The 27,304-nt window shown below is 36.1% G+C and overlaps 2 protein-coding genes across 2 annotated transcripts in view; one reads left to right on the top strand and one right to left on the bottom strand.

Annotated features, from left to right (window-relative positions):
* LOC108738144 (dynein heavy chain, cytoplasmic) overlaps nucleotides 1-22,747 on the top strand; it is a 28,592-nt gene extending 5,845 nt beyond the window's left edge. Inside the window, exons 11-51 of the mRNA XM_025977571.1 lie at nucleotides 63-184; nucleotides 240-522; nucleotides 582-743; nucleotides 811-1,033; nucleotides 1,214-2,000; nucleotides 2,059-2,392; nucleotides 2,456-2,833; nucleotides 2,886-3,168; nucleotides 3,270-3,548; nucleotides 7,920-8,154; nucleotides 8,228-8,538; nucleotides 8,660-8,748; nucleotides 9,863-10,098; nucleotides 10,295-10,676; nucleotides 11,654-11,811; nucleotides 11,877-12,092; nucleotides 12,150-12,298; nucleotides 12,374-12,561; nucleotides 12,625-12,900; nucleotides 12,966-13,159; nucleotides 13,318-13,771; nucleotides 13,881-14,115; nucleotides 14,216-14,406; nucleotides 14,500-15,070; nucleotides 15,152-15,350; nucleotides 15,412-15,529; nucleotides 15,591-15,962; nucleotides 16,091-16,264; nucleotides 16,329-16,791; nucleotides 16,850-17,061; nucleotides 17,125-17,301; nucleotides 17,766-17,992; nucleotides 18,066-18,521; nucleotides 20,236-20,449; nucleotides 20,514-20,708; nucleotides 20,769-21,083; nucleotides 21,203-21,400; nucleotides 21,474-21,602; nucleotides 21,663-21,860; nucleotides 22,077-22,251; nucleotides 22,308-22,747. Coding sequence (XP_025833356.1) covers nucleotides 63-184; nucleotides 240-522; nucleotides 582-743; nucleotides 811-1,033; nucleotides 1,214-2,000; nucleotides 2,059-2,392; nucleotides 2,456-2,833; nucleotides 2,886-3,168; nucleotides 3,270-3,548; nucleotides 7,920-8,154; nucleotides 8,228-8,538; nucleotides 8,660-8,748; nucleotides 9,863-10,098; nucleotides 10,295-10,676; nucleotides 11,654-11,811; nucleotides 11,877-12,092; nucleotides 12,150-12,298; nucleotides 12,374-12,561; nucleotides 12,625-12,900; nucleotides 12,966-13,159; nucleotides 13,318-13,771; nucleotides 13,881-14,115; nucleotides 14,216-14,406; nucleotides 14,500-15,070; nucleotides 15,152-15,350; nucleotides 15,412-15,529; nucleotides 15,591-15,962; nucleotides 16,091-16,264; nucleotides 16,329-16,791; nucleotides 16,850-17,061; nucleotides 17,125-17,301; nucleotides 17,766-17,992; nucleotides 18,066-18,521; nucleotides 20,236-20,449; nucleotides 20,514-20,708; nucleotides 20,769-21,083; nucleotides 21,203-21,400; nucleotides 21,474-21,602; nucleotides 21,663-21,860; nucleotides 22,077-22,251; nucleotides 22,308-22,576 — 10,827 coding nt within the window. The 3' untranslated portion in view covers nucleotides 22,577-22,747. The remainder of the gene's footprint in view (nucleotides 1-62; nucleotides 185-239; nucleotides 523-581; nucleotides 744-810; nucleotides 1,034-1,213; nucleotides 2,001-2,058; nucleotides 2,393-2,455; nucleotides 2,834-2,885; nucleotides 3,169-3,269; nucleotides 3,549-7,919; nucleotides 8,155-8,227; nucleotides 8,539-8,659; nucleotides 8,749-9,862; nucleotides 10,099-10,294; nucleotides 10,677-11,653; nucleotides 11,812-11,876; nucleotides 12,093-12,149; nucleotides 12,299-12,373; nucleotides 12,562-12,624; nucleotides 12,901-12,965; nucleotides 13,160-13,317; nucleotides 13,772-13,880; nucleotides 14,116-14,215; nucleotides 14,407-14,499; nucleotides 15,071-15,151; nucleotides 15,351-15,411; nucleotides 15,530-15,590; nucleotides 15,963-16,090; nucleotides 16,265-16,328; nucleotides 16,792-16,849; nucleotides 17,062-17,124; nucleotides 17,302-17,765; nucleotides 17,993-18,065; nucleotides 18,522-20,235; nucleotides 20,450-20,513; nucleotides 20,709-20,768; nucleotides 21,084-21,202; nucleotides 21,401-21,473; nucleotides 21,603-21,662; nucleotides 21,861-22,076; nucleotides 22,252-22,307) is intronic.
* Nucleotides 22,748-22,795: 48 nt separating this feature from the next.
* The window catches only part of LOC108738500 (putative uncharacterized protein DDB_G0282133), a 15,387-nt gene continuing 10,878 nt past the window's right edge, over nucleotides 22,796-27,304 (bottom strand). The window contains exons 3-11 of the mRNA XM_018471942.2: nucleotides 26,229-26,429; nucleotides 25,864-26,064; nucleotides 24,806-25,696; nucleotides 24,693-24,743; nucleotides 24,552-24,638; nucleotides 23,597-24,487; nucleotides 23,260-23,429; nucleotides 23,118-23,208; nucleotides 22,796-22,979 (exon numbers count right to left, since the gene is read on the bottom strand). Coding sequence (XP_018327444.2) covers nucleotides 22,891-22,979; nucleotides 23,118-23,208; nucleotides 23,260-23,429; nucleotides 23,597-24,487; nucleotides 24,552-24,638; nucleotides 24,693-24,743; nucleotides 24,806-25,696; nucleotides 25,864-26,064; nucleotides 26,229-26,429 — 2,672 coding nt within the window. The 3' untranslated portion in view covers nucleotides 22,796-22,890. The remainder of the gene's footprint in view (nucleotides 22,980-23,117; nucleotides 23,209-23,259; nucleotides 23,430-23,596; nucleotides 24,488-24,551; nucleotides 24,639-24,692; nucleotides 24,744-24,805; nucleotides 25,697-25,863; nucleotides 26,065-26,228; nucleotides 26,430-27,304) is intronic.

The raw sequence follows: 27,304 nt of genomic DNA on the forward strand, positions 1-27,304 counted from the left end.
TTTTACATTTTTGCATTTATTTATAGGGAGGTTCTCATTTATTTGGGTAATTACCATTTCAGGTTCAAAAATACGTCAAAGAATGGTTGAATTACCAATCTTTATGGGACCTTCAAGCTGATAATCTTTATAACCGATTGGGGGATGATATTAGCAAGTGGATGATGTGTTTGAATGATATCAAGTACATCTTTTAACAATTTATAAAATTTGTAGGATATAATTTTATTCTGTTCTAGAAAAACACGTTCTACATTCGATACTTCTGATACTCGACGAGAATTCGGTCCCATTATAATCGACTTTGCCAAAGTGCAAAGCAAAGTCTCCTTAAAATATGACTCCTGGCATAAAGAAGTGTTAAGTAAGTTTGGAACTTTGCTGGGTAATGAGATGGCTTCTTTCCATTCTCAGGTGTCTAAATCACGTTCTGATCTTGAAATGCAAAGCATTGAAGCTGCCAGCACTTCTGACGCTGTCAGTTTTATTACTTATGTGCAATCCCTGAAAAGAAGCATGAAGGTATTGAAACATAATAATGCATCAAAAAGGGATGCTTTTGTATGCGTTGTTTTTTCTAGGCATGGGAAAAGCAAGTTGAGGTGTATCGTGAAGGTCAGCGCATTTTAGAAAGACAACGATTCCAATTTCCAAATACTTGGTTGCACGTAGAGAATTTGGAGGGTGAATGGGGAGCTTTCAACGAAATCATTAAGCGCAAGGATTCCTCTATTCAAACTCAGGTATCAATTAAATATTTATTATGGTAATGTCTTCTATAAACTAATGTTCGGTTTTGCATTTTTTTAGGTCGCAAGTTTGCAACAGAAGATCGTATCTGAAGATAAAGCAGTGGAGAATCGTACCAATGATTTCTTGAACGAATGGGAGAGAAGCAAACCTGTTGAAGGATCACTAAGACCTGATGAGGCATTAACTCAACTACAGTTGTTTGAAAGCAAATATGCAAGACTTAAAGAAGAAAGAGATAATGTTGCCAAGGCCAAAGAAGCTTTGGAATTGCAAGAACCAGGTAATTAAAATTACAAGTTCTGTTAATAAATATTAATAGTTTTTTGAACAATGCTTTTTATTTTGATGGCTTAGAGATTCATTTGTGCGACAGTTTTCTACTTTTTTGTAGATGCCCATTAGTGCAATTCACATATTGTTAACTAATTATTGAACTAATTCTAAATAATGCAATTTTTAGGTGGTATTAGTACTAGCGAGGATCGTATGCAGGTAGTGTTTGAAGAACTGCAAGACCTTCGTGGCGTATGGTCCGAATTATCCAGAATATGGGCTCAAATTGACGAAACTCGTGAGAAACCTTGGTTGTCAGTGCAGCCTCGCAAGTTACGCCAGCAACTTGATGCAATGTCTGCTCAGTTGAAAGAACTCCCCGCTAGACTTCGACAATACGCTTCTTACGAATACGTTAAGAAACTGCTTCAAAACTACACCAAAGTGAATATGCTCATTGTCGAGCTGAAGTCAGATGCATTAAAAGAACGCCATTGGAAACAATTAATGAAACAACTCCGAGTCAATTGGGTCCTCTCAGATCTTACACTCGGGCAAGTGTGGGATGTCAACTTGCAAAAGAATGAGTCGATTGTGAAGGATATCATTTTGGTCGCACAAGGAGAAATGGCGCTTGAAGAATTTTTGAAACAAGTGCGCGAATCTTGGCAGAATTACGAACTCGATCTGATTAATTATCAGAACAAATGTCGTTTGATACGAGGTTGGGACGACCTATTCAATAAAGTCAAAGAGCACATAAATTCGGTTGCTGCTATGAAGCTGTCTCCTTATTATAAAGTTTTTGAAGAGGAAGCGCTTACATGGGAAGAGAAACTTAATCGTATTAATGCCTTATTTGACGTTTGGATTGATGTACAGAGGCGATGGGTTTACTTGGAAGGCATCTTTTCTGGAAGTGCTGACATTAAGACACTTTTACCGGTGGAAACGTCAAGATTTCAAAGCATTAGGTATGATTACTGCCTTTTAAGTCTTTTTATTAAATAATTTTTTGGTTTAATTTTGTAGCTCAGAATTTTTGGGGCTTATGAAGAAAGTGAGTAAGTCGCCAATGGTCATGGATGTTCTTAATATTCCTGGCGTTCAAAGATCACTAGAGAGACTGGCCGATTTACTGGGAAAAATTCAGAAAGCATTGGGAGAATATTTGGAACGAGAACGTACGTCATTTCCTCGTTTCTATTTTGTGGGGGATGAAGATTTGCTGGAAATTATTGGTAACAGCAAGAATATTGCACGTCTTCAGAAACATTTCAAGAAAATGTTCGCTGGGGTTGCAGCCATCTTATTGAACGAAGACAGCACAGTTATAACTGGAATAGCTTCCAGAGAAGGCGAAGAGGTGTGTAATTTTTTGTCTTTTTCGAGAGTTTCCAGATTTTTAATGTGGATTATGAAATTATAGGTGAGATTTGTGACACCCGTTTCAACCATTGAACACCCAAAAATAAATGAATGGTTAACGTTGGTCGAAAAGGAGATGCGAGTAACTTTGGCGTCTAGTTTGGCACAGGCTGTTCAGGACATTAAACAATTCAAAGATTCCATTGAGCCGAAACTGTTCATGCAATGGGTTGACAAATACCAGGCGCAGATCGTTGTATTGGCTGCGCAAATCCTGTGGAGTGAAGATGTTGAAGCCGCATTGAATAAGATGAACAGTGAGCCACAGAAAGGACCATTGGAGAAAGTCCTTCAGAACGTTGAAAATACCTTGAACGTACTTGCAGATTCCGTTCTTCAAGAACAACCGCCGCTAAGAAGAAAGAAATTAGAACATTTGGTAAGTTGAAAATTTATTTATTTTATAATTTCTATTTATTGTACATTTTTAGATCAATGAATTTGTTCACAAAAGAACTGTGACCCGTCGTCTTATTTCAAATGGCGTATGTAGTAATAAAGCGTTCGAATGGCTATGCGAAATGAGATTCTATTTTGACCCAAGGCAAACCGAGGTACTGAAGCAACTTACAATTCACATGGCCAATGCTAGATTTTATTACGGCTTCGAGTATTTGGGAGTTCAAGATCGACTCGTGCAGACACCTTTAACAGATCGATGCTATCTTACAATGACGCAAGCGTTAGAGTCCAGACTTGGAGGTTCACCATTCGGTACATGTTGTTTTTTCAGTTTAATTTGAATACAAAGATAATAAAAAAAGTATTTATAATTAATAAAAAGTTATTTATTTTCCTTTCTTTTTTGCTGGCAGGTCCTGCTGGAACTGGTAAGACGGAATCAGTAAAAGCTTTGGGACACCAGCTTGGAAGGTTCGTTCTGGTATTTAACTGCGACGAAACGTTCGACTTTCAGGCTATGGGTCGCATCTTTGTCGGTTTGTGTCAGGTGGGAGCCTGGGGTTGTTTCGACGAGTTCAATCGTCTCGAAGAAAGGATGCTGTCAGCCGTATCTCAGCAGATTCAAACCATTCAAGAAGCTCTTAAATCACAGGCTGAAGCAAACAACAGTAACGAAAATGGATCAAATACAAGTCAGTATACGTTACTCTAATAGTTTCTTTATAAGAAATTCCTTGTGACATAAATAACATAACTCTTTCCTAATTATCTCATGTTTTTTTATTTTTAACGAATTTCTCATGTCATTTGTTGTTTCAGGAATTAGTGTAGAATTAGTTGGAAAGCAGGTTCGCGTTTCACCAGATATGGCCATCTTTATAACGATGAATCCTGGTTATGCCGGACGTTCCAACCTTCCCGACAACTTAAANGGTCGAAAACCAAAAGTTGCTGATTTTGGTGATAAAGTTGATGACTCAACATTTTTAAATCAGTTACAAAACGGAGTAAATCGATGGATCAAAGAAATTCAGAAGGTATATTGTAGCTATTATTTTTAAATAATAATATTCGGTTTTATACAATTATTTTGTTTTTGAAGGTAACAAAATTAGATCGTGATCCATCATCTGGTACTGCTTTACAAGAAATAAGTTTCTGGCTAAATTTGGAAAGAGCATTGCACCGAATCCAGGAGAAGCGGGAAAGTATGGAAGTTGCCCTCACATTGGACATTTTGAAGCATGGCAAACGTTTTCATGCTACTGTGTCTTTTGACACTGATACAGGACTGAAACAGGCTCTTGCTACTGTTAATGATTACAATCCTCTAATGAAGGCAAGCAGAATGTTCAGCAATTATTTTCTTTTATATTGTAATTGTCTTTTATTTTATTTTTAGGATTTCCCAATCAACGACTTATTAGCTGCCACCGAATTGGAAAGAATTCGTGCAGCTGTTCAGCTGATATTTTCTCATCTTCGTAAGATAAGAACCACCAAGTATCCCATTCAGCGCTGTCTTCGATTGGTGGAAGCAATCTCACGAGATCTCAGCGTACAACTGTTGAAAGTGTTAGGTACACGAAGATTGATGCATATTCCTTTTGACGAGTTCGAAAAAGTCATGACCCAGTGTTACGATGTTTTCTCCACATGGGAAGATGAGTATGAAAAGTTGCAAGCACTGCTTAGGTATATACAAAAATTACTTAAAGAAATCATAATTATGCTATCTGTTAATTAATTAATTTCAGGGATATAATTAAGAAAAAGAGGGACGAACATATGAAGATGGTCTGGCGTATCTCGGCGCAACATAAGAAACTGCAGTCGAGAATGGAGCACATGAGAAAATTCAGGATACAACATGAGCAATTGCGTACCGTAATTGTGAGGGTTTTGAGACCTACCACTCGTCAGGTTAATGCGGTGACAGAAGGAGAAGAGCTGGAACAACCCAAACAAGATGCTTTTGCATTGGATGCTGCAGATGCAAATGCCATTGAGGTGAGACAACAATTTCATTAAATATTATATATAAAAGAAATTATAAGTGCTGTCAACACAGGGAAGAGTAGTGTTACGTAAATGAAAGTTAGTATCAGCAATTTCTTATGCTGAAGTGTACGATGTGTTGCATACCTATTTACAAACAACTTCTTCAAATTTTAATCATTGATTTCTATACATCTATTAAAAAACAATAATGGCCGACATCAGTGACAATGCGACAACAATTGAAAAAGAATTATGGCCGACAACTGCAACAATTAGAAAAGAATGATGGCCGACACTACGTCATAGTAGAGCAATAAAAATGGCCGGGCCAGGGGGAAGAATTAGTGTATATAATAAAAAATATTCATAATTATTTAAACGAACACAATTAATATGCTTTAATAGATGAACATTGGCATAGTAGGCAAAATAAATTAGTTATGATTGAAATTACTTAAAAATTACTTTAACTGCAAAGTTTAAGGTCTTATAATTGTTTCTTGTTTAATTTAATCTTCGTTATTTCTTTTAGTCTTTTATTTCAAACCTTCGTCGTATTTAAAATGAGTTATGCTTTAATTTAAAAAAGATTCTATTAATTACTGCTGTAGTTTTAGTTGTAATCTTAGATTTTTCTGTTGTTATTATTAGTTATGTACCACTAATTAATTAAAATTCCCTCTCCACCTTTAGGAAGTTAATTTGGCTTATGAAAATGTAAAAGAGGTAGACTGCTTGGACATTTCGAAAGAGGGCCAGGATGCATGGGATGCTGCTGTGCAACGTTACGAGGAGCGTATTGATCGTGTGGAAGCAAGAATCACCGCTCATCTAAGGGACCAACTGGGTACAGCAAAAAATGCAAACGAAATGTTCCGAATATTTTCGAGATTCAACGCCCTTTTTGTTAGACCTCACATACGAGGAGCAATTAGGGAATACCAAACCCATTTGATTCAACGTGTTAAAGATGACATTGAAGCTTTGCATGAAAAATTCAAGGTAAAAAATATTGAATATCGATAATATAATAAATTTATATAAGTTTGTTTTATTCTAGGTTCAATATCCACAAAGTAATAGTGCTCGTATAAGTAAAGTTCGTGATCTACCCCCAGTCTCTGGGTCGATTATTTGGGCTAGGCAAATCGATCATCAGTTGACCACTTATTTACGAAGAGTTGAAGATGTATTAGGTATGTTATTTTTTCCTTTTTTTATTATTTTTAAAAATTATTTTTGCCTAAAATGTTATTGTTTATTTTATTCCATAATAATATATTTTCTTATTAATATATCTGAAAGTACCCCTGAACCCCAAAACGTGTCTGTAGTAGATTTCACAGAATTTGCTAATTTTCTGCGTAAAGCCGCAACTGTTCTATTGCCGGAGGACGANCCTTTTAAGTCTTTTTATTAAATAATTTTTTGGTTTAATTTTGTAGCTCAGAATTTTTGGGGCTTATGAAGAAAGTGAGTAAGTCGCCAATGGTCATGGATGTTCTTAATATTCCTGGCGTTCAAAGATCACTAGAGAGACTGGCCGATTTACTGGGAAAAATTCAGAAAGCATTGGGAGAATATTTGGAACGAGAACGTACGTCATTTCCTCGTTTCTATTTTGTGGGGGATGAAGATTTGCTGGAAATTATTGGTAACAGCAAGAATATTGCACGTCTTCAGAAACATTTCAAGAAAATGTTCGCTGGGGTTGCAGCCATCTTATTGAACGAAGACAGCACAGTTATAACTGGAATAGCTTCCAGAGAAGGCGAAGAGGTGTGTAATTTTTTGTCTTTTTCGAGAGTTTCCAGATTTTTAATGTGGATTATGAAATTATAGGTGAGATTTGTGACACCCGTTTCAACCATTGAACACCCAAAAATAAATGAATGGTTAACGTTGGTCGAAAAGGAGATGCGAGTAACTTTGGCGTCTAGTTTGGCACAGGCTGTTCAGGACATTAAACAATTCAAAGATTCCATTGAGCCGAAACTGTTCATGCAATGGGTTGACAAATACCAGGCGCAGATCGTTGTATTGGCTGCGCAAATCCTGTGGAGTGAAGATGTTGAAGCCGCATTGAATAAGATGAACAGTGAGCCACAGAAAGGACCATTGGAGAAAGTCCTTCAGAACGTTGAAAATACCTTGAACGTACTTGCAGATTCCGTTCTTCAAGAACAACCGCCGCTAAGAAGAAAGAAATTAGAACATTTGGTAAGTTGAAAATTTATTTATTTTATAATTTCTATTTATTGTACATTTTTAGATCAATGAATTTGTTCACAAAAGAACTGTGACCCGTCGTCTTATTTCAAATGGCGTATGTAGTAATAAAGCGTTCGAATGGCTATGCGAAATGAGATTCTATTTTGACCCAAGGCAAACCGAGGTACTGAAGCAACTTACAATTCACATGGCCAATGCTAGATTTTATTACGGCTTCGAGTATTTGGGAGTTCAAGATCGACTCGTGCAGACACCTTTAACAGATCGATGCTATCTTACAATGACGCAAGCGTTAGAGTCCAGACTTGGAGGTTCACCATTCGGTACATGTTGTTTTTTCAGTTTAATTTGAATACAAAGATAATAAAAAAAGTATTTATAATTAATAAAAAGTTATTTATTTTCCTTTCTTTTTTGCTGGCAGGTCCTGCTGGAACTGGTAAGACGGAATCAGTAAAAGCTTTGGGACACCAGCTTGGAAGGTTCGTTCTGGTATTTAACTGCGACGAAACGTTCGACTTTCAGGCTATGGGTCGCATCTTTGTCGGTTTGTGTCAGGTGGGAGCCTGGGGTTGTTTCGACGAGTTCAATCGTCTCGAAGAAAGGATGCTGTCAGCCGTATCTCAGCAGATTCAAACCATTCAAGAAGCTCTTAAATCACAGGCTGAAGCAAACAACAGTAACGAAAATGGATCAAATACAAGTCAGTATACGTTACTCTAATAGTTTCTTTATAAGAAATTCCTTGTGACATAAATAACATAACTCTTTCCTAATTATCTCATGTTTTTTTATTTTTAACGAATTTCTCATGTCATTTGTTGTTTCAGGAATTAGTGTAGAATTAGTTGGAAAGCAGGTTCGCGTTTCACCAGATATGGCCATCTTTATAACGATGAATCCTGGTTATGCCGGACGTTCCAACCTTCCCGACAACTTAAAGAAACTTTTTAGATCGTTGGCAATGACCACACCCGACAGACAACTCATTGCCGAAGTTATGCTCTTTTCGCAAGGGTTCAGAACAGCCGAAAAGTTGGCATGCAAAATTGTACCATTTTTCAAGTAAGTTATCAAACTGAAAATACTTATTAATCAATTAATTTATTTATGCTTTATTTTTTCTTGTATTGTGCAGACTTTGCGACGAACAGTTATCCAACCAATCTCATTACGACTTTGGATTGCGAGCTCTCAAGTCCGTCTTGGTCTCTGCCGGAAATGTTAAAAGAGACAGGATAATGCGTGTTAAAGACGGTATGAAGCAACGAGGCGAAACGAATATAGACGAAGCTAGTATTGCAGAAAATTTACCTGAACAAGAGATTCTTATTCAATCGGTGTGCGAAACCATGGTGCCTAAACTTGTGGCTGAAGACATTCCCCTACTTTTCTCTCTTTTGAACGACGTGTTTCCTAACGTGCAGTATACAAGAGCCGAAATGAAAAGTAAGAAGTTTTATCTCGATTACATTTTTCAGATAAAAAAAAGGTTATTGTGCATTATGTTGTCATTTTTACAAGTGTTTCATTTACTGACCATCAAAATTGATGTACACATTTTTCCCAGATCTAAAGGATGAAATAAAAAAGGTTTGCCAGGAAGAATTTATGGTATGCGGCGAGGGCGACGAGCAAGGCGCTGCTTGGATGGAAAAGGTAATATTTTTTTATTGTTACCATTCTGGTCATTCTTCTGTTATTATTCACGTGACGACGCTAGTGGCCAGTTATCACCTTTACATCACTTTTATTTTCATGCTTACTAGAAGCCTTTTCTTGTTGGAGAGACGTGGGTGGCTAAGGTACTGTCGCAGTCATTTACATTTTTTTAATTATTTCAAACAGTCTCAAATTATTCGTTACTGCAACTATTTATCTTTTTATTTGTAAAAGGTATTGCAAAACGTTATGTCAGTGAACGAATAAGTATTGTATGCGACTTATTAATATTTTATTACATGAATTTACAACACATTTAAAGGTGAACGCATAAGATGCTGGGATATTTCCCAGATACTTTTTTTCACATTAATTACCATCTGTAGCAATAATGTTAAAATTTTTATTATACTATGTATCTTTTGAAGATTAATATTACTTATATTTTGATATTACAAACAAAAAAAAATATGGCATGAGATCTTAAACGGTAGTAATAATACTTTCCATTTATTAGAAACCAGTGGCGTTCGTAGTTGACTCCCCTGCCCCCATTTAGCGACTGAAACCTTTGTAGCGAACATAACTAGATTTTAGTTCTGACAAAAATAGAAAAGAAAAAACGCGAAAAGAGATCCTTTTGTATTTAACCGTATAAGCTGTACATTTCTCATCACAAAAGATGAGAGCCGAACTAACTCCAGCACTAAATTTTAGGAACAATGACCGTTTTAAAATACCTACGTAGATGAGAGAGTGGGGCATCTTTAGTGTCGGTTTTTTTCTTATTATGTTCATTTTAAGGATCTTATAATACTTTATTGAGTATAATAATATAATACTTAATAAAGTATTATAAGATCTTACATTAGTTAGTTTCCCAAAGTAAATTAAATTTGATTTGATGATGCTATAATGAATAAGGGAAGAAATGATATAAGAAGAAAAAAATGGTTTTTTTTTTAGTCACCCTAACTTAGACAAAGTATACAGTTCAGTTATAAAATAAGTAAAGCATGAGTTAATTATTAACAAAATTTAGGGATTCTTTTTTTCTAAGAATTATTGTATGTGAGCATTCTGTTTCCCTAATATTGGTTAATTTTATTAGGTTCTACAACTATACCAAATTTCCAATTTGAACCATGGTTTAATGATGGTCGGTCCCAGCGGTTCAGGCAAAAGTTCAGCATGGAGAGTATTGTTGAAAGCTTTAGAAAGATATGAAGGCATTGAAGGTGTTGCACATGTCATTGATCCGAAGGCCATCAGCAAGGAAGCTTTATACGGTGTCTTGGATCCCAATACTCGCGAGTGGACAGACGGTCTTTTTACTCATATTTTAAGGTAACTAATAAAAAAAGACGATGAATATGAGAACTATATGGTATTGTTTGTTTGGACGTTGTTTCATGTTTTTGTTTTATATTTTTAACAAGAAACAAGTAGGGAGCCTTTAGGAAGTTGAAATAAAAAATAATAAAATGTTGATTGTATAAGTAATACAGAATATTAATATAAATATAATTTCAATTTTCTCTAGGAAAATAATTGATAACGTTCGTGGCGAAATTAATAAACGTCAGTGGATTATATTTGATGGTGATGTAGACCCCGAATGGGTGGAAAATTTGAACTCGGTCCTCGACGACAACAAGCTTCTTACGTTACCTAACGGCGAGCGTTTGTCACTACCACCGAACGTTCGTGTCATGTTTGAGGTGCAAGATCTGAAATACGCAACCCTGGCAACGGTATCTCGTTGCGGTATGGTTTGGTTTTCGGAGGATGTTCTATCAACCGAAATGATTTTCGAAAATTTCATGTTAAGATTAAAAAATATTCCACTCGAAGAAGGTGATGATGAAGGTTTTGGCAAGAAGACGAGCGATTCCAAAGAGGATATGTTATCACCTACTTTACAAGTTAGTAATCTTTTAAAAATATTAATAATCTTGCATCAGGTGTGACTGCAATGATTTCATCATCATAAGGTCATCAGTCCTAAGACTGGTTGGACACGTACCTCCACTCTTTCCTATCCTGAGCCAAACTTCGCATTTCCCTAAAACTAGAACAGCCCACATCCTTAACTATTTGCGAACAGTAATCTAATCTAGGTCTACCTCTACCCCTCCTAACTCCTGTTTCTGCCTCTAATATGTCTCTGACTAGACCTTCATGCCTGAGAAGGTGTCCTACCAACCTATCTCGCCTATTTTTTATTGACTTCCATAGAGTCCTCTGTTCTCCTATTCTTTCCAATACCTCTTCATTTCTAACCTTTTCTACCCACGATATCCTCATCATCCGCCTATAACACCACATTTCGAACGCTTCTAACCTTTTCTTTTCCGCCGCTCCCACTGTCCATGTTTCGCACCCGTACAACGCCGTGCTCCAAACATACACCTTTAACAACCTTTTTCGAATTTCTAAATTAACCGTTCGCGAGCATAGAAGTGACTTCTTTTTATTAAAGGCGACACGACCCTGCGCTATCCTCTGCTTTATATCCCTACTACTCCTTCCATCCTCACTTATCTGACTTCCTAGGTATCTAAAATCAGCCACTTCTTCTAATTTTTCGTCTCCTATCTTTATATTCGCTCTTTCCCTACTTTTTCTTCCCTTGCATATCAGTATTTTAGTTTTACTTTTATTTATTTTCATACAGTACTGATCTGTCAGTACCGCTTCCATTTTATTTAAAGCTAATAGTTCTTCCGCCCTTTTTTCCATCCTCCTCTGCAATGATTTATAATTACAAAAAGTAATTACTAGTAGTAATGTATGTGTAGAATACTTTAGTCGGTATTGCATTATCACAATAGGCAGGTATTAAGAAGCATGTCGCCTATTTACATAATTTAAATATTTTTTTTAATGTTCTTTTGTATAGGTTCAGCATGACGTGGTTAGCATCTTGCAACCGTATCTGGCACCCGACGGTATGGTTGTTCGTTGTTTGGAATACGCTATGGAACAAGAGCACATAATGGACTTTACTCGTTTAAGAGCCTTAAGTTCCCTCTTTTCAATGTTAAACCAGAGCGTTCGGTACGTTTCTTCGTCAAAATTATTGCAATTTTTGCTGTAACCCTGAACTGTGTATTTATTTTCAGAAACGTACTACAATACAATCATGTCCATCCAGATTTCCCGTTGCCTCCGGAGCAGTTTGAACGTTACTTTCCTAAGTGCCTCATATACGCGATTTTGTGGTCTTTTGCAGGAGATTCAAAGCTCAAAACCCGTCAAGATTTGGGCGATTTTATACGTTCCGTAACAACAGTCCAATTGCCTTCTGGCAATATTATCGATCACGAAGTCAACATCAAGTTAGTCATTAATTACTAAAGAAGGTTTAATCGCTTAATTGATTGCTCAATTTTTAGCGGAGAATGGGTTCCCTGGTCTAATAAAGTGCCGCAAATAGAAGTTGAAACTCACAAAGTTGCCGCACCTGACGTGGTCGTACCAACATTGGACACTGTCAGACACGAATCTCTATTGTACACTTGGCTCGCCGAACACAAACCCATCGGTAAAACAATAAATTATACAATACTTAATAAAAATATTAATTCCTTATAAATATTTGTCTTCTTTTTTATTCCAGTTTTATGTGGTCCTCCTGGTTCTGGTAAAACCATGACACTGTTTTCTGCCCTCCGAGCACTGCCAGACATGGAAGTTGTGGGTCTTAATTTTTCTTCGGCAACTACGCCAGAATTATTACTCAAAACGTTTGACCATTACTGTGAATACAGAAAAACTCCTAACGGTGTAATTTTGTCTCCCGTACAAGTAAGAATAAAACATTTTTTGCGTTTCGTTGAATTCTGGTTCTTACTATTGCGTCGCTTTTAGCTTGGAAAATGGTTAGTGATATTTTGTGACGAAATTAACTTGCCTGATATGGACAGTTATGGCACGCAACGTGTCATAATGTTTTTGAGACAGTTGGTTGAACAGAAAGGTTTTTATCGTGCCTCAGACCAGACATGGGTGCATCTTGAAAGGATACAGTTTGTGGGTGCCTGTAACCCACCTACAGATCCTGGCAGGAAACCGCTTTCTCACAGATTTTTGCGACACGTACCGGTAGTTTACGTGGATTATCCAGGAGAAACGTCTCTCAAACAGGTAATATAAAATAACCTATTTGTATGTTAAGATTTTTATTCATTCCGGTGTGCATTTAATTTCAGATTTATGGTACATTTAGCAGAGCCATGTTAAGATTAGCACCAGCACTACGAGGTTACGCTGAACCTTTGACCAATGCAATGGTCGAATTCTATTTGTCATCGCAAGATAGATTCACCCAAGATATGCAACCTCATTATGTCTATTCCCCTCGTGAGATGACGCGTTGGGTCCGAGGAATTTGCGAAGCAATCCGGTAAGAATGGTTTTGTTTTATGTATGAAAAATCATACGATGTTTTAATAATTAATATAGTGCATAATAAGAAATTAATGTCTAGACGCAGTTTATTTTTAATGGTGTAAAACTAAATTTAAAATCAATATTAGCAAACTGTAAATTCTTCGTTTTCAGACCGTTAGATAATCTACCTGTCGAGGGTCTAGTTCGTCTGTGGGCGCACGAGGCACTTCGATTGTTCCAAGACCGGCTCGTTGAAGAATCAGAACGTCATTGGACTAACGAGAACATTGACGCTGTTGCTATGAAACATTTCCCATCAGCCAATTGCGAAAATGCTTTAGCTAGACCAATCCTGTACAGCAATTGGTTGTCGAAGAATTACATCCCGGTGGAACGCGAACAATTACGCGAGTACGTCAAGGCACGTCTTAAGGTCTTCTATGAAGAAGAACTCGATGTACCTCTGGTTTTGTTCGATGAGGTGCTCGATCACGTTCTTAGGATCGATCGTATATTCAGGCAACCGCAAGGGCACCTGTTACTCATTGGAGTTTCGGGTGCTGGTAAAACTACCCTATCTAGGTTCGTCGCTTGGATGAATGGTCTCTCCATTTTCCAAATAAAAGTAAGATATTAGTTGTTATATAACTTATATGTAGTTCTTCCTTTTTACTGTTATTTGACAAATGACCAAAAATTGAAATTGTATGATATGTAACCATATTTTGTTTTAGGTTCACAACAAATACACTGCAGAAGATTTTGACGAAGATTTGCGTTCTGTACTGAGAAGGGCCGGTTGCAAAGACGAAAAGATTGTTTTTATTTTAGACGAATCAAACATGTTAGATTCCAGCTTTTTGGAAAGAATGAACACCCTTCTGGCAAACGGTGAAGTACCAGGACTGTTTGAAGGCGATGAATACACTACTTTGATGACCCAGTGTAAAGAAGGTGCCCAAAGAGAAGGTAAGTTTATTTTAACTAACATACAAAACTACGTTTAACTCATTTGATTGTGTTGGTATTTAAATTAGTATTTGTGAAGTGTAAAGTTTGTTATCTATAGGTTTGATGCTGGACTCAAGCGACGAGTTGTATAAGTGGTTCACTGGACAAGTAATGAAGAATTTGCACGTTGTTTTCACCATGAATCCGTCTACAGATGGACTTAAAGATAGGGCAGCTACCTCACCTGCTTTATTCAATAGATGTGTCTTAAATTGGTTTGGAGACTGGTCTGATGGGGCCCTATTTCAGGTCAGAATACGTATTTCTTGCTTTAAAAATCTAAAATTTTAAATCATATTTGACTAGAAACAATGCACAAAATACATAATTTTTTTTGTTCAGGTCGGTAAAGAATTCACCAATCGTCTCGACTTGGATAAACCTATGTGGAAGGCTCCTGATTTCTTCCCATCAGTTTGCAACATGCTTGCCACAAGTCCAGCCCATCGAGACGCTGTCATCAACGCGTGTGTCTACGTACATCAGACATTACACAAGGCAAACGCTCGTTTAGCAAAACGGGGAAGTAGAACCATGGCGATTACTCCACGTCACTATCTCGACTTCATCCATCATTTCGTCAAACTACATAACGAGAAACGATCAGATCTTGAAGAACAACAGCTCCATCTAAACGTGGGTCTAAGTAAAATCGCTGAAACTGTCGAACAAGTCGAAGAAATGCAGAAGAGCTTGGCGGTCAAATCACAAGAGTTGCAGGCTAAGAACGAGGCCGCCAACGCTAAATTGAAACAAATGGTTAAAGATCAACAAGAAGCAGAGAAGAAAAAGGTACAAAGTCAAGAAATACAGCAACAGTTAGCCGAACAGACCGTGCACATTGAACAGAAGAGAAAAGAAGTAATGGCTGATTTGGCACAAGTGGAGCCGGCTGTTATCGATGCTCAACAAGGTCAGTGTTGTACACAGTCATGCTTAAGCGAAAATTATAAATCTGAATAAATACCTAGTTAATTTACTTTTTTTCTTTCAGCTGTAAAATCAATCAAGAAACAACAACTAGTTGAAATTCGAACGATGGCAAATCCTCCAGCTGTCGTAAAATTGGCATTAGAATCTATTTGCTTATTACTTGGCGAGAATGCCAGCGATTGGAAATCAATTCGTGCTGTCATTATGAGAGACAACTTTATAAATACTGTAGTGTCAAATTTCAGCACTGAAGATATAAGGTAAACTTTTTGATGTAAATGCATAATTAAATTTTATTTTTAAGTATAATTTTGGTTACAGTGATGAAGTTCGGGAAAGAATGAAGAGCAAATATTTGAGCAATCCTGATTACAACTTCGAAAAAGTTAATCATGCCAGTAACGCGTGCGGGCCATTAGTCAAGTGGGCTATCGCTCAAGTGAGTAAAATAAATGTTAAACTAGTTTTTTACTATTTATTGGTTTACTACTTTTTTTTAGATCGAATACGCGGATATGTTAAAAAAGGTTGAGCCACTTCGTGAAGAACTCAATTCTCTTGAAAAACAAGCCGAAGAGAACAAAAAGCACGGCGAGGAAGTGAAGAACTTGATTACCCAATTGGAACATAGCATTGCTTCTTACAAGGAAGAGTATGCGCAACTCATCGCCCAAGCCCAGGCCATTAAGACGGATCTTGAGAATGTTCAGGCTAAAGTTGATCGATCAATCGCATTGCTCAAGTCTCTTAACATCGAACGGGAACGGTGGGAGGCCACCAGTGAAACTTTCCGATCGCAAATGTCTACGATAGTGGGCGATGTGCTTTTGTCAGCTGCCTTTATTGCATACGGGGGTTACTTTGATCAACATGTAAGTGATTCTTATAAAGTTTATTGCGTAATCCATAATTTAACGTGAATATTAATTATTATTTAGTTTTAAATTATAGTATTGTATATTTAACGGAACACAAAAGAATGATTCGCTTTTTATTCCAGTACCGGCAAAATCTTTTCTCCACTTGGTGTCAGCACTTGACTCTAGCCAATATCCAGTATCGTCCGGACATTGCACGTACCGAGTACCTTTCGAATCCCGATGAACGTCTTCGATGGCAAGCAAATGCTCTGCCTTCAGACGACCTTTGTACCGAAAATGCTATTATGCTTAAGGTACCGTAAAAACAATTTAAAACTAATTATTTTATATTCTAATGTACTTTCTTTTTAATTCTAGCGTTTCAATCGGTATCCACTAATAATAGATCCATCCGGTCAAGCGACTGAATTCATTATGAACGAATTCAAAGATAAGAAAATAACAAAAACCAGTTTCCTCGATGATTCCTTCAGGAAAAATCTGGAATCTGCTCTCCGGTTTGGTAATCCGTTATTAGTTCAGGACGTGGAAAATTACGACCCGATTTTGAACCCAGTACTAAACAAAGAACTGCGACGTACGGGAGGACGAGTACTTATCACATTAGGTGACCAAGACATAGACTTATCACCGTCGTTTGTTATTTTCCTTTCGACGCGTGATCCAACGGTTGAGTTTCCTCCCGATATCTGCTCCAGGGTAACATTTGTGAACTTTACTGTCACCAGGAGCTCCTTGCAGAGCCAGTGTCTCAACCAGGTGCTCAAGGCCGAACGTCCGGATATTGACGAAAAACGATCTGATCTTTTGAAATTACAAGGTAATTTTTATCTTTTTTTTTTTTAACAGTTTTACTCATAACATCTCTTTTCTTTCAGGGGAATTCCACTTAAGATTGAGACAGCTAGAAAAGTCCCTATTGCAAGCCCTAAACGACGCTAAAGGAAAAATTTTGGATGATGATAGTGTGATAACTACTTTAGAAACGTTGAAACAGGAAGCAGCCGAAATTGGCAAAAAGGTGGAAGAAACGGATAAGGTTATTTCTGAAATCGAAGCTGTTTCGCAACAATATTTGCCGCTCTCGCAGGTAAAATTTTTTATATCAATCCGTTTAAAATTGCTGGCTTCATGTTTTACGTTTTCTTTTTAGGCTTGCAGTAACATGTACTTTACTATGGACAGCCTTAATCAAATACACTTCCTTTATCAGTACTCTCTGAAGATGTTCCTTAGTATGTTTGGTAACGTATTACTAAGCAATCCACATCTTGAAGGAATTACGGACTACCAGGCTAGACTGAACGTTATAATTGCCGACTTGTTTACGGTGAGTAAATTTGGACATCTTTATAAATCCGTGTTTGGTTTTTGGAAACATATATAAACTTAATAATAAATTGATTAGAGTTGTTAAGCGTCTACAAAAAATGCCTAATAATCAATTAACTACCTTTTGCCAAATATGAATAGACTTCACTTCAATAACTATTTTAACACATTGTTATTACGATTAGTAGCCCGAGATGTTTCGCCTGTTGATGCAAAATCCATACTACTTACAGTTAGATAGATTAAACATCCAATAAGGCTTAACTGATAATGTATAACATAATTAATTAATAATATTCAATTTGATTCAATACATTAAAGTAAACAATCGTTATTTGATTGTACATCATAGTAACATACTCCAAATATAAAATCATATTGCAATGTAACTATTACTTAAATAGGAATAATGAAATTAAACATTAATTTTGCTTATTAATTGTGTATTCTTTATTTATGCAGGTTTGCTATGAACGGGTTGCAAGAGGTATGCTTCATACTGATAGGCTGACATTTGCCCTTTTACTGTGTCGTATACATCTGAAGGGTATAGCTTCAGAACCAAGTCTAGATCAAGAGTTTAATTTCTTCCTTAGAGGTAAAGAGGGTGTTATCAATACTTCCAGCGTTCACCAAATCGACGGATTGACCCATGAACAACAAGAGGCACTAGCACGTCTTTCCACAAGGTTAATTTCTATATTTATTTTTTCTAAAAACTTAAAAGCATTTACATTAATACGTTTGCACATACAAATTTAGGTTGCTGCCATTCAAGAAGCTTCCGGAAAAGATCAATGAGATGCCAGAGTTTGGCGCATGGTTGCAGCAGAGCACCCCCGAACAGAACGTGCCTCGTCTCTGGAGCGAAGAGAAGCCGTTGAGTCCGATCGGTACGGCCATGTATCAGCTGTTGCTTATTCAGGCATTCCGTCCAGACAGAGTAATAGCAGCCGCACATGTGTTCGTAACTGCTGTGTTGGGCGAAGAGTTCATGCCTAGCGCCGAGAAGGAACTCGATCTTGCTCAAGTTGTCGAGAAAGAGCTACGAGCGAGTACACCAGCCCTACTCTGTTCTGTGCCCGGATTTGACGCGTCTGGACGTGTCGACGATCTAGCCGCTGAACTTAATAAGCAAATTTCGAGTATTGCGATTGGTTCAGCGGAAGGATTTAATCAAGCTGAGCGGGCGATTAATATGGCATGCAAAACGGGAAGGTAAGTCCTAAAGTATTTTACATATGTATTATTTATCAAACAATACTTGTCATTGTCTTCTTATTAATTTATTTATTAAATTGTATTTAGTATTATAGTAATTAAAAATGTGTAGTAGAGTTTCGAAATGAGTGTGCATGGTAGTTATCATTTCGAAAAGGCGATCTTTTTGCCCATATGGATAAATACTTACGGTTAGTTAAATTATGTTAAAAGTACAGTAATAATTTTGTAGATGGGTTATGTTGAAAAACGTCCATCTGGCTCCTCAATGGTTAGTACAGCTTGAGAAGAAACTCCATTCCCTTCAACCACATTCCAGCNATAAATTGATTAGAGTTGTTAAGCGTCTACAAAAAATGCCTAATAATCAATTAACTACCTTTTGCCAAATATGAATAGACTTCACTTCAATAACTATTTTAACACATTGTTATTACGATTAGTAGCCCGAGATGTTTCGCCTGTTGATGCAAAATCCATACTACTTACAGTTAGATAGATTAAACATCCAATAAGGCTTAACTGATAATGTATAACATAATTAATTAATAATATTCAATTTGATTCAATACATTAAAGTAAACAATCGTTATTTGATTGTACATCATAGTAACATACTCCAAATATAAAATCATATTGCAATGTAACTATTACTTAAATAGGAATAATGAAATTAAACATTAATTTTGCTTATTAATTGTGTATTCTTTATTTATGCAGGTTTGCTATGAACGGGTTGCAAGAGGTATGCTTCATACTGATAGGCTGACATTTGCCCTTTTACTGTGTCGTATACATCTGAAGGGTATAGCTTCAGAACCAAGTCTAGATCAAGAGTTTAATTTCTTCCTTAGAGGTAAAGAGGGTGTTATCAATACTTCCAGCGTTCACCAAATCGACGGATTGACCCATGAACAACAAGAGGCACTAGCACGTCTTTCCACAAGGTTAATTTCTATATTTATTTTTTCTAAAAACTTAAAAGCATTTACATTAATACGTTTGCACATACAAATTTAGGTTGCTGCCATTCAAGAAGCTTCCGGAAAAGATCAATGAGATGCCAGAGTTTGGCGCATGGTTGCAGCAGAGCACCCCCGAACAGAACGTGCCTCGTCTCTGGAGCGAAGAGAAGCCGTTGAGTCCGATCGGTACGGCCATGTATCAGCTGTTGCTTATTCAGGCATTCCGTCCAGACAGAGTAATAGCAGCCGCACATGTGTTCGTAACTGCTGTGTTGGGCGAAGAGTTCATGCCTAGCGCCGAGAAGGAACTCGATCTTGCTCAAGTTGTCGAGAAAGAGCTACGAGCGAGTACACCAGCCCTACTCTGTTCTGTGCCCGGATTTGACGCGTCTGGACGTGTCGACGATCTAGCCGCTGAACTTAATAAGCAAATTTCGAGTATTGCGATTGGTTCAGCGGAAGGATTTAATCAAGCTGAGCGGGCGATTAATATGGCATGCAAAACGGGAAGGTAAGTCCTAAAGTATTTTACATATGTATTATTTATCAAACAATACTTGTCATTGTCTTCTTATTAATTTATTTATTAAATTGTATTTAGTATTATAGTAATTAAAAATGTGTAGTAGAGTTTCGAAATGAGTGTGCATGGTAGTTATCATTTCGAAAAGGCGATCTTTTTGCCCATATGGATAAATACTTACGGTTAGTTAAATTATGTTAAAAGTACAGTAATAATTTTGTAGATGGGTTATGTTGAAAAACGTCCATCTGGCTCCTCAATGGTTAGTACAGCTTGAGAAGAAACTCCATTCCCTTCAACCACATTCCAGCTTCAGACTGTTCCTAACAATGGAAATAAATCCGAAATTACCCGTGAACCTTTTACGAGCTGGACGTATATTCGTCTTTGAACCACCACCTGGTATCCGAGCTAACCTTTTGAGAACATTCAGCACGGTAAATATTTAATTAAACAAACAATACTTGTAAAATATAAAGTTCGTTTTCTTTGTTTCTTTAGGTTCCAGCTAGCAGAATGATGAAAGCCCCGAACGAAAGAGCAAGACTTTACTTCTTATTGGCTTGGTTCCATGCTATCGTCCAAGAACGTTTGCGTTATGTACCGTTAGGTTGGGCTAAATATTATGAATTTAACGAATCCGATTTACGAGTTGCTTGCGATACATTAGATCTCTGGATTGAAGCTACAGCTATGGTAAAAAATTATCTGTACAAGGATCGATCATGACCGCGCATTAATTAATTGATTTTTCAGGGACGTACAAATTTGCCCCCAGAAAAAGTCCCGTGGGATGCGCTTGTCACTCTATTGTCGCAGTCGATTTATGGTGGGAAGATTGACAATGACTTCGACCAGAGGCTTCTGCACTCATTTCTGTTGAAATTGTTCACACCCCGCAGCTTCGAAGCGGACTTCGCGCTAGTGGCGAATGTGGATGGCGGTCCGGGAGGTACCAGACATATCATAATGCCTGATGGTACTCGCAGAGATCATTTCTTGAAATGGATTGAAACATTGGCCGATAGACAGACGCCATCTTGGCTCGGATTACCCAACAATGCTGAAAAAGTAAGAAAAACTATTATGTTAGTAAAATATTTAACATCATGTATTTGAATCCTTGGCTGCTGCAGAAAAATTAAGAATTAACTTAAATGGTTGCTAAATACTTGTTATGAATTATGTAGGTTTTGCTAACTAATCGTGGAACGGATCTGATTAGTAAATTGTTAAAAATGCAACAACTCGAGGATGATGATGAACTGGCCTATACCGACGACGCATCACCTACTGGTCCAACCCAAATTGATGGAAGGCCTTCTTGGATGAAGACTCTGCACAATTCCGCAGTAACTTGGCTGCAGTTGTTACCAAAATCGTTACAGGTAACATCTTCCCTTTTTTTACTGTTAAGTCGTTTATTACTACATCCCACTATAAAATTTATCGACATTTTAGACACTGAGGAGAACAGTTGAAAATATCAAAGATCCCCTCTACCGTTACTTCGAAAGGGAAGTTACATGTGGTGCAAAACTGTTACAGGACGTTATACACGATTTGAACGATGTCGTATTAATTTGTCAAGTTCGTATTAATAAGTTAGCTAGAAGGCAAAACATTAATTTGTATTATTAATTTTCAAAGGGTGAGAAAAAACAAACAAATTACCACCGAACGATGCTTTCTGAATTGGTTAGAGGTATCATTCCCGAAAACTGGCGGCGTTACACCGTACCGCGGGGTTGTACAGTGATCCAGTGGGTAACGGACTTTAGCCATAGGGTGAAACAGCTACAGCAAGTGTCACAGGTCGTTTCTACCGTTGGCGCTAAAGAATTACAGGTAATAAAAATTTTTAATACAAAAAAAATTAGAAAAAAGTGTTTATTAATAAATAGTGCACAAAAAAATACATGAACTGTTATATGTTTCATTTGCTAATGTTGTTGAATATTCGTATAGTATTGTTTCATTTTAACCAAACCATAAACTTTGTTAAGAAAGGCTCCTGTTTTATCGTTTGAATTTACATATATATAAATACTTATTAATTTGCAGGGTTTCCCGGTTTGGCTGGGTGGCCTTTTGAATCCAGAAGCTTATATAACTGCTACAAGACAGTGTGTCGCCCAAGCAAACAGCTGGCCTCTTGAAGAATTGCAATTGGACGTAACCATCACCGACTCCTCAAGCGAAAAGAAAAATGTTCCGAGTGATTGTTTTGCCGTTACAGGTACTTTATTAAAATGCAAGCTAATTGAATTAAGTTTTCATCATTTTTTTTTTCAGGCATAAAACTTCAGGGTGCCCAATGCCGTAATAATCAGCTTCTATTGACCTCCAGCATTATGATAGAGCTCCCTCTCACGCTCTTACGATGGGTAAGGGTCGTAGGTGACGAAAAAGTATCTTGCGACCGTCTAGCCCTCCCAGTGTACTTAAACTCCACCCGTACTGAACTGCTTTTCACAGTTGACTTAAACATTGCTGCTGGACAAGATCCTCATAGCTTTTACGAGAGGGGAGTCGCCTTACTGACTTCAACTGCTCTCAATTAAAAGGTTTGCATGCTTTTTTATTACTTATTTTTTTAAAATATATTTAGAGAAATTGTAACTCATTATTTTTTTGGTGAATTCGTATAGCGTATTATTGTAATATTACTAGTTGAGGTGCACGCTTTCTGCAATAATAATAATAATCAAAATAATACACGCAATTGGAATGAACCTATTATTCTTTTCGTTTCCTTAATTACATGCACAAAATACAACTAAAAAATTATCGTACTTAATATTATCAGGACAAGCTACAAAAAAATATTCTTACAAATAAATTATATACGTATATATGTCATTAATTGTACTTAAAGTCACGTATGCAATTTCGGAGCTTTGATATTAGTAAATGATAAAAGCAATTTTTCAGTATCACTTGGATTGGTAATGCTGTAGTCTTGCCCTAAAAACAATTATTTCTTATATATTTACATACCATTTTAACTTTCTAATAAATCATTGGTTTATAAGCAATTTAAGCAGTAAAATTAATTTTGCAAAGTAATGCAAATGTACAGGTTAATAATTTTATTAAGCTTACCTAACGGTATAAAAAATGATTCTCCAATGTGTACATGCATTTTTCGCTGACCAAGTGTAACCACAGCTTCACCTCCAATTACAAAGTAGAACTGAAAAAAAAAGTTTAAGTGTTTTTATGGATAATGATGTAAAAAAATTACCGCATGACTTGTTTTAAAGTAGCATTGCTTTTTGAAGCAGTTCGGGTCAATTTGCATCAAACCGGTCGAACAAGTACAAAATCCTAAGTTTCGATTGGATTCGGAATAACCCACATAAAGACCCTGTTGTCCTATCACAGGAGTTAATTCAGGTTTCTTTTGGCACCAAGCTACAAAGAATATTTGTATGCATTATAATTACCTACATTTAATTAGTTGTAACAGGTTAATAAGTTTAATTTAGTTTTAAACTGTTTTTGCCCCTCTGAAAGGTAAACTTTCTTAAAGTTGTAATATAAAATTTTGTAGTTTCTGGCATATTACTTTGACTACTTACCCGCCTTTACTGCACGATTATTAATCACATAGCAAACGTCATTTAATTCGTAATAGTTTTCACTGGTCGGTAACGTAGTAAAAGATTGGTTGGTCGAATCCTCCTTATCGATAATTTTTTCACATATTGTTGTTCTTAAGATTTTAATTTCATGACCAATGCCTTTGTGTTTTTCTTCTATAGAAACATCATTTAATTGTCGTTTTTCTGTATTTCTAATGCTTTTTCTACGTGACCGTAATTCTCGCGGAGTTTCATTTACGTTATGGGTGATTTCATCAATATTGCAGTTGTCGTGTGTTTGGAAAGTCGTAGAATTTCCGTCAATTGCATTTAAGTGATCGGTTTTCGCTTTCTGTAACAGTTTACCTTTTTTTGCATTATTTTTCATTTTATTTCGATTTGTATCAACCATAGTTTGTTCTGCATTGTCGTCACTCATTTTCTTTTGGCTGTTATTCTTAGATTGGGACAGTACTTGGTGCATTTCAGAACTTTTATTTCTTAAATTGTAACGTGCTGTACTCGTATTTTGCAGAGTATTGTCATTATTTTTAAAATCGGTTATAACTTCATTATTTTCTTCGGTAATAGGAGGCAAAAAGATGTCATTTTCTAATCCCAAATTGGCCTGCATGTTATCTTGTAAAACCTCTATATTATTGTCGGCAGTAGATCTACTTGAGGTGCCTATCATAGTAAAGTTACCAGAATCTGGTAAATTAGACTGGATTAAATTTTCTGAATTCTTCTTTCTTGATTTTTTTTTTGAAGTGGGGGGTGGTGCTACAGGCATTTTAAATTGAGATTTTTGAAGATGGTCTGAAGGGTTCACTACAGATTTTTTACTACGATTGCTGTGAGTACTTCCTTTGAGCCTCATGCCACAATCTTAAATAAAAAGTACTTAAAGTTATCCTTTAAAATGTAATAACTAGGAATTATTCACACTTACATGATAAAAATTCTTTTTCAGTAATGATTAACGTTTCTAAACTGAATGCCTTGGTTTGTTTGCGAGTTCTGGAAGGCCTACAGCTTCCTAGAAAAACAAAAATTAGTTCAAATCAAGTAAGGTAAAAAATATGCAACAAACCTGACGTCTGATCCTCATTTATTGTAGATATGGTTGATGTATTAGTGTAATCTGAAAAAATATAGTTTATTATTTTATAGAATTTAGATATAATAGATTAGTGTGTTGCTTACATTGTCCAGCATTTTCACGTTGTTGAAGTAAATCATGGAGTACCTTAGCATATTTGTTTTTTATTCTACTTGTTGAAGTACTTTTATTAACTCGTTCTGATTTTTCCATTTTAGGATTTATATTTTCTTTTTCGTTTCTTTCTTTTTTTGATTTTTGTTTAACAGTTTTATTTTTTCTTACTTCCGGCAACTCTTGGGAAAAAGACTTTTTGTTATGTATGACGTGCTTTTTTACAATTGTATTTGTATTATTCTTTTGGGATCCTGTTGTAATTGATGTTCTGGTTTTATGAATTTTTTCAATCTGCTCAATATTATCGTTTAAAGTTTCTATGTTTTTCTTTTTAGATGTTTTTACAAGGTGATCTTTTTCTACGATTTCTAATTTTTTCCTAGTAGATTTTCTAATTGTCCTGACATCTCCACTTCGAGTACTCCTATTTCTCCCTAATTTAGTATTTCCAATTTTGTTATTGCTATTAATTAAAGTATCTACATCTGTTTCTTTTAAATTTACTTCTAAATTGTTGCTTTTGTTTGAATATTCCTCAACAATTATGCTTGGTTGAACAAATTCATTAATTACTTTGTTGTGTGGAGTAGTCTGAGTCTTACTTATTTCATCAGATGGTCCTTCATTTTCCTTTCCATCTAAACTAAACAACTTTTTAGGGCGCAACCTACTTGAACTGTGACGTTGTTCTCTGGTTTTGTTCATTTGGTCTTTGCCGGAAGTTGGGGAATCTAAATCGGAAAGTATGATGTTTTCATTTCTATTTGAATTTTCATTAGTATTATGCAAGTTGTTTAATAAGTTATCATGTGGGACTTCATTTCCAAAGTTCTGCTCAAAGTTACTTCTTTTCCTTGATTCCTTTTTTGTGTTTAAATCTGTTTATTGTAAAAACAAATAATTAATAGTAGTAGGCGTTACTTGTTGAAATTTCATAATCAAACATTAAATAAAAAAGGAAAAAGTTCAACGAAAACCTATTTGTACTTTTTGTTTGTAATATGGTATAGCTTTCATCTAAACAGTTTTTTTAGGGCGAACTTACTTGAAGTGTGATGTCTGGTTTTACTGATTTGGTCTTTGCCGGAAGTTGGGGAATCTAAATCGGAAAGTATGATGTTTTCATTTCTATTTGAATTTCCATTAGTCTTATGCAAGTTGTTTAATAAGTTATCGCGAGGGGCTTCACTTCCAAAATTCTGCTCAAAGATACTTCTTTTGCTTGATTCCTTTTTTGTGTTCGAATCTGTTTATTTTAAAGACAAATAATTAATAGCAGTAAGCGTTAGTTGTTGCAACTTCATAATCGAACGTTAAATAATAAAAAAGTTTAATGAAAACCTATTTGTATCTTTATTGTTGTAATATGGTATAACTTTTATCTAAACAGTTTTTTTGGGTGTAACTTACTTGAAGTGTGATGTTTGGTTTTGTTAATTTGGTCTTTATCAGACCTAGCCGAATTTGTATCGGAAAGTATGATGTTTTCATTTGTATTTGAATTATCATTAGTCTTATGCAAGTTGTTTAATAAGTTATCATGAGGGTCTCCACTTCCAAAATTCTGCCCAAACATACTTTTTTTGTTCGTTTTGTTTTTTGTGTTTACACCTGTTTATTGTAAAAACGAATAATTAATAAATAGATATAGAGGGCCAAAAGATTAGTATGCTTAACTTTACAAATGATATAGCGGTATTAGCATCCAGCAAGAAGTTAGTGATAGCTTTAAATAAAATGGTAGCGGTATTGACAAATAACAAGTACATATTGTATGAAAAAAATATCTAAAAATAAAACAAAAATACTGATATGCAAGGGAAGAAAAAGTAGGAAATGAGCGAATATAAAAATAGGAGACGAAACATTAGAAGAAGTGGCTGATTTTAGATATCTAGAAAGTCAAATAAGTCAGGACGGAAGTAGTAGGGATATAAAGCAGAGGATAGCGCAGGGTCGAGTCGCCTTCAATAAAAAGAAGTCACTTCTATGCTCGCGAACTGTTAATTTAGAAATTCAAAAATGATTTTTAAAGGTGTATGTTTAGGACACGGCGCTGTACGGGAGCGAAACATGAACGGTGAGCGCGGCAGAAAAGAAAAGGTTAGAAGTGTTCGAAATGTGGTATTACAGGCAAATGATGAGGATACCGTGTATAGAGAAGGTTATAAATGAAGAGGTAGTAGAAAGAATAGAACAAAGGACTCTATGGAAGTCAATAAGAAATAAGCAAGATAGGTTGGTAGGATATCTTCTCAGGTATGAAGGTCTAGTCAAAGATATATTAGAGTCAGAAACAGGAGTTAAGAGTAGTAGAGGTAGACCTAAATTAGATTACTACTGAGGAGGTAGGTTGTTTCAGTTTTGCGGAAATGCGAAAATTAGCTTAGGAAAGGAAAGAGTAGGGCTGCATATCCAACCAGTTTTAGAATTGACGACTTTATGATGATAACTTACTTGCTATCGTCCAAGAACGTTTGCGTTAT

Source organism: Agrilus planipennis, unplaced genomic scaffold, assembly GCF_000699045.2.
Source record: "Agrilus planipennis isolate EAB-ADULT unplaced genomic scaffold, Apla_2.0 scaffold25, whole genome shotgun sequence".
Lineage (NCBI taxonomy): Eukaryota > Metazoa > Arthropoda > Insecta > Coleoptera > Buprestidae > Agrilus > Agrilus planipennis.